General features: G+C 38.9%; 1 protein-coding gene across 2 annotated transcripts in view; it reads left to right on the top strand.

Moving 5' to 3' along the window:
• ACVR1C (activin A receptor type 1C) overlaps window positions 1–12543 on the top strand; it is a 55481-nt gene that overhangs the window by 38456 nt on the left and 4482 nt on the right. For both annotated transcript variants that reach the window (XM_083350475.1, XM_083350476.1), the window contains exons 4-7: window positions 772–1002; window positions 6498–6665; window positions 9041–9197; window positions 10153–10277. In XM_083350475.1, coding sequence (XP_083206601.1) covers window positions 772–1002; window positions 6498–6665; window positions 9041–9197; window positions 10153–10277 — 681 coding nt within the window. The remainder of the gene's footprint in view (window positions 1–771; window positions 1003–6497; window positions 6666–9040; window positions 9198–10152; window positions 10278–12543) is intronic.

Raw genomic sequence — 12543 nt, 5'->3', positions numbered from 1 at the left:
GCATTTACTGATAGCTGGCTAAATGCTCTGGATAGCAGGATGGGTGGCATATAAATTTAATAAATAAATTAACTTACACTCTGTATCTAAGATAACGTTATAAGCATTTTACTTTTTCAGTGAAATGCTTTGCCACCTAATTACTCTGCATATGGCGAGAAGCACATTCTCTACTCTCCAGTATGTTTCTATCCCAAATGGAAAACAAAGATTTAAAAAGCCATCTCCGGGATCCATTTTTCAGTCTGATAAGCAGGGAAGGGGAACTGGTGACCTGCAGTTTATTTATCCCTCTGCTGGATGTACTTGCTGAGCATTGTAACTCAGCAAACAACTACAGGATCACAGATTTCCACTGCTGTTATAGAAGGCCAAAACAGATTTGTTGCTGGGTGAGACACAACAGCAGCTGACTATGTCAATATTAGGTATGAAATGAGAAAAAAGTTTGGAAAATATTTAATGCAGGCTGCCCTTCACGAATACAGAGAAGTCATACTTGGAAACTGAGATTTACTTATGTTGCAGTGACGGTGAGTTCATATAGCACCACGATTATAATTTATGAAAAAGGCACCCATCCTTACAATCAAATTCTGGGTACATAATTGTCCATACTGAAAAAGCCTCATGCTTTTGGGTTTGTTCAAAGGCGTGTGATAGAAAAACACTTGTGACCGATTTGATGAGATTGTGTTAGCATAATACTAAGCCTTTTATTTTATTTTATTTTTAAAAATAAAAACTGTAATTGTATGTTTTTCTCATTAGGTTTACCTCTCCTTGTCCAAAGGACAATTGCAAGGACAATCGTTCTTCAAGAAATAGTGGGAAAAGGTCGATTTGGTGAAGTCTGGCGTGGAAAATGGTGTGGAGAGGATGTTGCTGTGAAGATCTTTTCCTCAAGAGATGAAAGGTCTTGGTTTCGCGAAGCAGAAATCTACCAGACAATCATGCTGAGACATGAAAATGTCTTGGGTTTTATTGCTGCTGATAACAAGGGTATCATACTTCCAAACAATTTTGCAATGCTTGTCTTGGGTTGGATTAGACCAGTGAAAAAAAAGTTTTGTGGAAAGAAGAAAAAAAACCTGATCCATCTTACCTCTGTTTTGGAAAGCTTAGTTCGGCGATGGCAAACTTTAGAGAATTCTCTTCTGTTGTCTCTGTAGCCTCTGAAAACTGTGTGAAAACATGTCCCATTCTTGGGCAATTTTGGGAGGCTCTGGACACTGCACAAGAGCACACCCCAGCCTCCTGCAAATCGCACAAGAATGGGATTTGCAATTGAAAATAGTTGTTGGGTGTTCATGAACACTGGCGTGTCACCCAAAATCCCAGGGCATGTCACTTTTGATAATGTGGGTAATGTTTATCATGCTTTGAATCTGGAAAATACAACCTTGGTGGAGCAGTGGGCTAATGCCTCCTTAAGTAACACCAGCTGCCTGCAATTAGTGCAGGTTCGCGTCCCACCAGGCTCAAGGTTGACTCAGCCTTCCATCCTTCCGAGGTAGGTAAAATGAGGACCCAGATTGTTGGGGGCAATAAGCTGACTTTGTAAAAATGCGACTTGGGGGGGGGGGCGAAAGCCCTAATAAGCAGGCATATACATAAAATGAAGGCTATTGCTAAGCACATTGATTTGTGCTTCTTAGATTGTAAGCCGCCCTGAGTCTTCGGAGAAGGGCGGGATATAAATGGGATTAAAAAAAAATAGAGGAAAGATATATACTGTAGTTGTGTTGTGAGTAAGCAATACTTCCATATCCACTCCTCATGGACAACAAAGATGATCAGTGGCCTTTGGGGATCATATACACATATATGAAATAAATATACTGTGTGTGTATGTGTATATGATGAGTGTGTGTGTGTGTGTGTATTTGATGTAAATATTACAGCCTCTAAGTACCCTATTCTTTTTCATTCCCTTAGATTTCTAAAGAGTTGATGAAACAGGTAGGACAACATCTGAAGCAGATTAAGTAAAGATTAAGGCCTGTTTGAAGTTTAACTCACAACAGTGGAGACAGCAAAGAATTACTGTAATGCTGTTGTGTTCACATAGAAATGGTCACTGCTTTTTTTCCATACTGTGAGACATTTCCTTCATCAAGATGATGGAGAAGGAGAGGGAGTAAGAATAATCAGCGACTAGCTATGAGCACTTTGAATAAACCTTTACAGATAAAATCATTTGCATTGTGACCTGGGCTTTAGTGTTGGGGCAGACCATAAGAATGACCTTGAATTGGTCCTCTTACTTTGAATTCTTCTAGCGCTCTCTCGCTCTCTCTCTCTCTCTCTCTCTCTCTCTCTCTCTCTCTCTCTCTCTCTCTCTCTCTCTCTCTCTCTCTCTCTCTTTTCTGTACAGTTATAACAAATCACAAACATTTCTATTTCTGGAAAGCAAACTGAGAAGGTATATTATACTTATGACCAGGATCCATTTCGATTGTATTTCTGGCATTTGATGAATGGCATACAGCTGGTCCTTGGCTTACAACCACAACTGAGCCCACAATTTTTGTTGCTAAGTGAGACATTTGTTCAGTGAGGTTTGTCCATTGTATGACCTTTCTTACCATAGCTGTTAAGTGAGTCACTGCAGTTGTTAAGTTAGTGACTTGGTTGTTAAGTGAATCTGGCTTCCCCATTGACTTTACTTGTCAGAAGGTAACAAAAGGGGATCACATGACACACACACACACCCCAGAACACTGCAACTATTATAAATATGAGTCAATTGACAAGCATCTGAATTTTGATCTTGTGACCATGGGGATGTTGCAAAGATCATAAGTGTGAAAAATGGTCGTAAGCGACTTTTTCCAGCACCATTGTAACTTTGAATGGTCACCAAATGAACTGTTGCAAATTGAGGACTACCTATACTAGAAACTGGCTGCATGGAGTCGGTAGGTACTACAGCCTTCCTTGTTCTCCTGCGTGCCTCAATGATATTTTTCTGAATTCTTTGCCAAGGTTGGACCTTAGGGGGCACTGCTTCACAATTGTTGTAGTCCTTCTGTTAGGCTTTGTCCAAAACTTGCTGCTAGGAAACTACTGTTTGACATCTTCTATCTAGACCAAGGATAGGCAACCTTGGCTCAAGGTGGGATATTCCTATTCCTCAAGGTGGGATATTCCAAGATTTGTAAGTGGCAGTTATGGCAAAAAACATATGTTGGTAGGTTGCAACAACTCTTCTTGAACTGGTTGGATTTGGTGACAGTTATCCATGTCTTGGTTACAGCCTGATGTGACTGTTGCAATGCACTTTACAGAATAAAATATAATATAATATAATAGAATAGAATAGAATAGAATAGAATAGAATAGAATAGAATAGAATAGAATAGAATAGAATAGAATAGAATAGAATAGAGTATGGTAGAGTAGAGTAGAGTAGAGTAGAGTAGAGTAGAGTAGCGTAGCATAGCGTAGGGTAGAATAGAATAGAATAGAATAGAATAGAATAGAATAGAATAGAATAGAATAGAATAGAATAGAATAGAATAGAGCTGAGAGGGACCTTGGAGGTCTTCTAGTCCAGCCACCTGCTCAAGCAGGAGAACCTATACCAAGGGTCTTCAAACTTGGCCCTTTTATGACTTGTGGACTTCAACTCCCAGAATTCCTAAGCCAGTGTGCCTGCCCGAGGAATTCTGGGAGTTGAAGTCCACAAGTCATAAAAGAGCCAAGTTTGAAGACCCCTGACCTATACCATCTCAGACAGGTGATTGTCTAGTCTCTTGTTAAAAATCTCCAGTAATGGAGCACCCATGATTTCTGGAGACAAGCTGTTCCACTAGTTGATTGTCCATAGTCAAGAAGTTTCTTTTTAATTCTAGGTTGCTTCTCTCTTTGATTGGTTTCCAACCATTGTTTCTTGTCCTTCCCTCTGGTGCTCTGGTGAACAACGTGACCCCCTCTTCCTTGTGGCAACCCCTCAGATACTGGAATACTACTATCATGTCGCCCCTATTTCTTCTTTTCTTTAGACTAGCCAAACCCAAGTCCCGCAGCCATTCTTCATATGTTTTAGTCTCCAGGGCTTTGATCATCTTAGTTGCAGTCAATGCTAGTTGATATTCAATGCAATGATAGCTGGACTGCTGACTGGTAAAGGTGTCATAATCATATAGTTTGCTGTCAAGTTCTCTTCCCTTTATTTCAAGATACCTGAAGCTGGAGAGAACCCAACAGCAACATATGTACCACAACTTGGCGTCTTTTTCTTTCAGGAAATTCCTATGATGCACATACTAGACTAGTTTATTTTTCATCACATTTTAATTGTTAATTAACAGCAGAATATTTATCTTTGTAACATCTGTACTCTGAGTTTTAATTTTATTAGCTATTTTAATACCCTATGTCAACAGAAAAAAAGGGTAAAGGTAAAGATTGATTCCTGCTAAAAGGGGGGGGGGGTTATATCAAATGAATCAAATGAGAAAATTATAAATTGTATTTGATGGCAATAACAAGAGAAAATAATACACAATTTTAATAAATGAACATAGAAACAAATATGGGGATATAGCCTAGCATAGCTTTGGCTTGTATGGTCCCAGGTTTCTGCATCCAACAGCAACATTATGAATGAAATGGAATAAAAATGGCAAGGAGAAATTGGCCCTCTGCAAGCATGAAACCTGATCTGTGCAAAATGTAACTCAAAAGGTCCACTTTGGCCCCAATCCCATCACAGGCAAGCTATTCATTCCTTTTCTAGGGATCAGAGAGGCTATCAATTTAGCTTTGGAAATATTTTAAGTCCTCAGTCAATAGCAGCTTTTACATACTTTATTTAAATTCCTCCCTATGCTTGACATTGTTCTGCTCACTTTTAATCTGCTCAGAGAATTATTGTTACTGGGTGGTTAAACACATAAGTAGGTTAAGAATATAATGTGTGAAAGGGTATATGGACCTTCTGGAACAAGGACAGAAAGGCAGGAAGAAGTATAATGAATAGTATAGTAAATGGTAAACAGAGCTGTGTTTCTTTTTCTTATCGCTTGCCTTTAATGCATTTGGACTGCTGCTTCGTCTTCTTTTTCTGCATGCTGCATAATGTTGCCTAGTCAAAGAAACAGGGTGACGAGAATGTACATGTGTGCAGAAGTCAGTGGAACTATAACTTATGTAGAAAATAGAGGCACTGTGGTGAATGTTCGGTGGGTGGCTGGTGAAGGACATTGCTTATTGGTTCAGGAAGGAGGCAAATACTTTAATCAAGGCCAAAGTACCCATTCTCAGTTAAATTTAAATAAAGTTGGACGTGGCTGCATTTCAAAGATTACTCGTTATCTTATGTTTGTTTTGTGTGTTTTAACACAAATGCCGTAATTGGAGCGCTACAAAGTGCTCTTAAGATATAGTCCTATGGTAGGATGAATTCCAGAGGCTTTTTTTAAAAAAAAAAATAAACTGCCTCCTGTGGTTTATTTATTTTGACCAAGGAGCAAATATCCTCCGGCCTTTGGCTGTCTTTTCAGGGGAATTACAGCATTGTACTATTAAGGGCGGCAGAGAAGAGAAATGGAGGCCAGCGAACATGGCTTCTTTCTTCTCTTCTTGATCTGCAGCTGCTGGGATTTTAGGCTCGGAGAGATTTTGACCAGTTAATTATGTTCTGCTTAAATGTATTGGTTGTACTGGAATCAAGAGTATACTATTCTGGATGGAGATTTCCAAAGAGAGCAAGAGTGTCATAGCAGCTAAGCAATTAAGAGCAGTAAAGGTACTATAGTTTTTTTCCTTTTCCTGGGAGAACAGTGTTTTGAAAGAATGATCTGATCCTTAAAAAGTTGATTGTTTCTTTGGTTGGAGAAGGGCTATCGTGCCCCTAAGTCTATTTATTTTCTAAAAAAGTTCTTAAATAATGGTCTGTTACTAGTTTAAAAATCCCAGAAATCATTTCCAGTTTTTGTTATTCTAGTCCCATATGCCTTAAACCCGTTTTTGTTTCATGTGAATGCCCGTGTGGGTACCTACCCGACAATTGGAGATAGTCACAGTTTTAGCATCATCTAAATGTCTTTGTATTTGAACAGAAGGTCCATGACGTGCAGAAGAAGCAGGTCAATGAACTTGTAAAGATACTGTCTAAGGAAACAGTTAGCACGGGTGGACATTAGCATGACAGTTTAAACCCTATAAAGAGGTAGATGAGCTACAAGCAGATAAAAGGTCAAAACGTACCTCTGCCTGTCCTCCCTCTAATGCACTAATTTATGCTCATAAATATAGCTCATCGCATGCGTGTTTATTTGGAAACAAGCCTCTGCATCCAGTGAGGCTTACTCCGCAGTGTTGAGGATTGATGCTTTCAGATGTAAAACTCCATTCTAGTATGTTTTATGTAGCCATGTTAGCATTCTCTTACTGCCAAATCTTTCCTACCAAAAATCAACAGGTTTTGCAAATCTCATGAACCTTGGAATTATTATACCTCCATGCATTTTTGTGATCTTTCTCCATAGACAATGGGACTTGGACTCAACTGTGGCTTGTAACTGAATATTATGAGCAGGGCTCTTTGTTTGACTACTTAAACAGCAACACTGTGACAGCTGATGAAATGATTAAGCTGACATTTTCAATAGCTAGCGGTCTAGCACATCTTCACATGGAAATCGTTGGAACCCAAGGTAGATATATAACCCTTTTCAGTGCAGTTTACTTTATATTAAAGCCATAAGACTTAAGAATAACTTGAACAGAAGCCAGAGGGACATATTTAATGTGGTAAAGGTAAAGGTAAAGGTTCCCCCGCATATGCATGCTAGTCGTTTCCGACTCTAGGAGCCGGTGCTCATCTCCGTTTCAAAGCCGAAGAGCCAGCGCTTGTCCGAGGACATCTCCGTGGTCATGTGGCCGGCATGACTAGACACCAAAGGTGCACGGAACGCTGTTACCTTCCCACTGTAGTGGTCCCTATTTTTCTACTTGCATTTTTACGTGCTTTCGAACTGCTAGGTTGGCAGAAGCTGGGACGAGTAACAGGCGCTCACTCTGTTACGCGGCACTCGGGATTCGAGCCACCAAACTGCCGATCTTCTGATCGACAAGCTCAGCGTGCTAACCCGCTGAGCCACCGCGTCCCTACCATTTAATGTGGTAACCAAGCTTAACTCAGCTTAATTGTCATCCACATCCCAGTTTAATCAGGAATAATTGTTGTTCTCCTCTTCCAGCCGCACTATAATACTTGGCAATTTTAGGAGAGGTGAGAAATTCCATTCTCCACTAGATTGAGTATCATTTGCTCCTCCTCTCTCTGACTTACATGTGGGATTGGCATTGGCAAACTCCATGTAATCATGAAGAAGGCCTTCATCTTGCTTTTTCCACATCCCGTTTTCCTTTTGCACTACTTGAATTAACACTTGGATGTATTTATAAGTATTTTATAAACAATTGTGAGAGTAAAGTCTCTTTCACCTTGAACTTGATTCCTGGGGACATCATGGCTATGTCTTATAGAGGGATTGCCTGTTTCCAGGATAGAGGACTTTTGCTTTACCCCTCTACAGTCCTCGGAATTCCTGTCCTCTTTTATCAAAACAGTGACTAGTCCCAACCCTACAACACTTAGCTTTCGGAGATTCCAGTGAAATCTAGACTCAGAGAATATGTGTGGGGCTTTCTTTACAAAGTCCCATGGGGTAGATGTAATTGAGAGGACAGGCCTTTCCACCTGCTGTACCATATCTGCCCAACTGCATAAGAGACTGTGCATTTCGACATCTGAGCCAGCTTTTTTTCTGACTTTGTGCCATTTTGGCTGAAGCCAGAGCATAGTTAGAATTGGGCTCCCCCCCATTACTATTGTAAATCTTGGATTTGAGGTGGTCTGTTCACTTGCTATATCACATCTTCGAGCATCAAAGTGCATATATTGCATCCACTTAGAGCTGCCCAGCCACCCTATTTTGGATAAAATTGCTCAGATTCGCTCTGCATTGAACTCTAACCTTGATGCAGATCCAATAGAGGTTACGGGGTCTGAGTTTTGCATGGTTATCTGGGAAGAGTTTGAACCCCTGAAGAAGTGAACAGGGTTCTTGTAACTGTTAGTTTGGCCATAGTTAGACCCATGTCCCTCCTGGCTACTAACGGCTGCCCAAGAGAAGATATGTGATTGGGTCTGCATCCATCCTTGTTCTTCTTGACTTTGACTTGGTGTGTAACATGAGTTTCTCTTGGAGCAGTGACTCCTGCTCAAAGAACACTTTTAAGCAGCACTTAAAGGAAAAATCAGGTTTTCCTGTTCTTTTCAACTGTCCTAGTTGCAATTGTGTGCAAAATGTATGCCTCTTTTGTTACTGTGCCTGAAGAACCCATTGGGATTTTTAAGTTGCTTGGGGCTGCATATGCTAATTTTAATGCAAGTTTCCTAAGCATTTCAGGTTAGAGCAGCAAAGACGGCTGAAATTTCTCTGTTTTCATTTGATAGGGACGCGGTGGCTCAGTGGGTTAGGACGCTGAGCTTGTCGATCAGAAGATCGGCAGTTTGGCGGGTTGAATCCCGAGTGCCGCATAACAGAGTGAGCGCCTGTTACTCGTTCCAGCTTCTGGCAACCTAGCAGTTTGAAAGCACATAAAAATGCAAGTAGAAAAATAGGGACCACTATGGTGGGAAGGTAACAGCGTCCTGTGTGCCTTTGGCATCTAGTCATGCCGGCCACATGACCACGGAGACGTCCTCAGACAAGCGCTGGCTCTTCGGCTTTGAAATGGAGATGAGCACCGGCCCCTAGAGTTGGAAACGACTAGCACGCATGTGTGGGGGAACCTTTACCTTTACCTTTACCTTTACCTTTCACTTGAACATAAATAAAAGTTGCCACTCAGTCAGGAATCTTGCTTTCTTAAGTGGAAAGAATATTTTATTTTATTCCTCCTATTAGTGTTGATGTATTGCATTTATCCTAAGACCTGAATACCAGTGTAATATGTGTTTTCTGTTCAGTAAACCAATTGCACATTAGTCTGAACTTGTTATATATTTTGTGCTTCAAAGGAAAGCCAGCTATTTCACACAGAGACTTGAAATCTAAAAATATTCTAGTCAAAAGGAACGAAACCTGTGCTATTGCTGACTTGGGGCTAGCTGTGAAGCATGACTCTGTATTAAACACAATTGACATACCACAGAATCCGAGAGTAGGAACCAAGAGGTAAGACAGACAAAAAAGTAAAGTTTTTTAAAATTGTGATATGAGCATAAAACTGAAACTGTATTGGACAAATGATCTCTTGTAAATTGCCCCTCTTCATTTCAGTGATAGGTCCCCAGATTTGTGCAGTCTTGTCAATCATTCTGTAATTTTGTTTTTCAACTTTGTTGTTGAGCATTTTTAATTATCACATGATCTATAGCCCTACATGTCTGGACAAGAAAGAATCAAAATACTGATAACTTCTCCTTGAGATCTTTCAGAAACTGTTTTTGTATGACTCAGTCTATTTTTTTTGCCTTGGTAAACTCTATAACCTCTTGAAATCAAATAAGGCATTTCCTTAAATAAAAGGTATGGATTGTGAGGAGCTGTAGGGTTTATTTTTCTCCAGATCTCAGGAGCAAAAACAGAACTGTAATTTATTATGGAGGGAACATTATTGCTCATTCCTGGGTATATCCTATTAAAACAAATTGAAACTTCTGAGAGACAATTAGGTGAATGAATCAACCTTCCTATCTCCATTTGAAAGTAATTGAACTTATTGAAACCTTTTTATGTAGAAAATCAAGTACTTTGAACATGTCTCAAATTGACCTGCACTTAACATGAGAGTGCATATTTTGTTTTGCACTGTGGTAAATTGATGATCAATGCTATATTTGGGAACCATTTGTTCCTTTCCTATGTGTGTGATTCAAATTGATTATAGGGAAACTGCAAAAGTGGGAGGATTTGTGGGGAAATATGAATAATATTTTGACTCTTTCCTCTCAAATACGTTTACTTACTTAAGGATATCACATGTATTATCACATTTGGATTATCCTTCCTTTAATCATGCTGCTGAATATTGGAAAGACTAATTAAATTCTCATTACCTGTGATAAACAACTTGCAATTTTCCTTTCATCAACAAATTTATGAATTTCACTGTCTCTGTGTTTGAAAGGTACATGGCTCCAGAAATACTTGATGATACAATGAACATAAATAACTTTGAATCTTTCAAGCGTGCAGATATCTACTCTCTTGGACTGGTATATTGGGAGATATCCAGAAGATGCTCAGATGGAGGTATGACCCATGTCTCTTATTAAGGCTACTTACACTTAGCCAAAACTTTTGCTTCTTACTGAATTTTTTATTCATTTTGGACATGATGTATTACATTTAATTATACAAAAAAGCGTAACTTGTTTTAAAGAGCTTTTAAAATAAAAAGAGGTATATTTTTTAAAAAATCTATCATTAAGACATATTAACCAAAACCAAAAGCATAAACAGGGTAAATACCAAAATGAACATTTAATTGAGATAGAAATAGAATCAAAAAGGTAAATGTTTTCAATTTTCAGAAGCACATAGAATGAGAGCAAGGCAACTCTTATTCAAAACAGTTCAGGTGATTTCAAATTACAGAGAAGTAAATTCTGACAACAGTGATTTGAACACTAAGGGGAAATAATCTTTTATATTACTATTGTCAAGCTATGAAACCTACTGCTTTTAGGACCACTGCGTGCTTCTAGCTTGCCTACAGAGCAGGGAGGGAGACAGGGAGAACTTTGGATCCACAGGTGAGAGCCAAAAAGTTGTTTTGGCAAACTAGAGTATCTCCTCATAATAATTAGTGGGAGATGTACTGGACAATATGACCTGAACTGTCAGAGCGAGGAGGTGAAGATTCATTCTTTCAATTAACTGCTTCCAGCCATTTCTTTAGAGCTGACTTTCACTTTAATCCTATCAGTATGATATTGCTCAATAAAGTTTACATTAGAGAACACAATGGCTCTGGTGTTTTTCTTAGTCCAGTTCAGTTTTTTCTTAGTTCAGTTTTTTAGCTGGAGCTTGACAGCTATTACTTTTCTGAATTTGGACAATAGGGATGGACACTTTCTGAAATTCATGATCTTTGTCTATGGAATTTCTCAATCATCCAGGCAATGGTTGTCCTAAAGATGCTTTTCCCAAAGGCAACTGGACTTTTAGGGGACCCTAAATAGGTCTAAAGTCACCCCAGAGAGGCAACAAAGAAGGAGGGGAGCCCTGCCGAGTGCAGAGAGACAGCAGTTGATCCGATTGTTTGGGGAAAGCCCTCCAGAAACCAGCAGAAGAAAGGCTAGCTTCACTCCAAAGTCTAGCCCAAGCTACAAGCAGTCGAAGCCAAAAAGCACTAACTTAAGCTTGATCATAATGTGTTTGGAACTGGATAAGAATATCGATTCTCTCTTTTCTACTTGATAATTGATTTCCTGGGGGGGGAAAACCCAAGAAGAAAAAATCCTCCAAAAGTGAGAAGGAGGGGGACTCTTGCTCCACCCTCCCACAGAAGGAAGCAGTGAATTAAACTTTTATGGGGGTCAGAAATATACTGAAGTGAAATGAATATAAGACTTAAATCTGGATAAGTTTGAAATTGGTGGAATTTGTTAAGATTTTCTTTTCAAAAGATTATTGATGAAAACAGGAGAAAGTAATTGCTTGTTTTGAAAACTGAAAATGAACTGGTATTGACATCTAGTGGTGGATGAAAATATACAACTGTAGTTGCTCTAATACAGAAGTTGGCAGAAAGCCCAGGAAAAGATAACTTGTTTTTGTGACCTTCAATGTCTTAACTAAACAGAGAACAGCTGCAACAAAGAAAAGAAAACATTTTGGGCTACCTACAAGGCAAGAATTATAAACCTTAGGAAAAAAAATTGACCTTCCTGAATTATAAATATCTATTGAACTCTGACTCTAAAGCTGTTTGCAGAGAAAGGAAAACTTTGATTTTTTGCTATCATGGAACATCAGAGATCTACAGACAGAACATATTAAGAAAAAACAAATACTTTCCAGGAGGAAATGTATACTATGTTACAACTAATTCAAATGACAATGATTTTAAACCATGAGGAAATTAAAAACAACTTTGAAAATATAAATGAAAACATCTTCAATTTAACCTTACAACAAAAAAACTCTCAGAAAATAAAAATAGAGAGTGATCAGATAAAGCAGAGAACTGAAAATAAACCAGAAGAAAGAGTTTTAAAGATGGAACCCAATGATGGAAGGAATTATGACTTAACCCAGATGGAGAAAAACTTGCGGGAAATATCAGACATCGAAAAGATAACTTACACTTCAAGATTGCAAAATAAGTCTGAGGACAAGTAAAAAGATTCGACAAAATGGATTATAGAGCTGTCAGGAGAACTACGAGAACTTGAGAGACAAAAAATGATGAGAGAAATTAAGAGAGAGAGAAAGAAAAAGATTTTCAATGAATACGAAGGGGCAAAACCCTCCCACAAAAACATCTTACTGGATTTGTCTCTTGTACTTACAT

This window comes from Vipera ursinii, assembly GCF_947247035.1.
Source record: "Vipera ursinii genome assembly, chromosome: 1".
NCBI classification, from domain to species: Eukaryota; Metazoa; Chordata; class Lepidosauria; order Squamata; family Viperidae; genus Vipera; species Vipera ursinii.
This window is presented reverse-complemented; position numbering and strand designations above follow the sequence as displayed.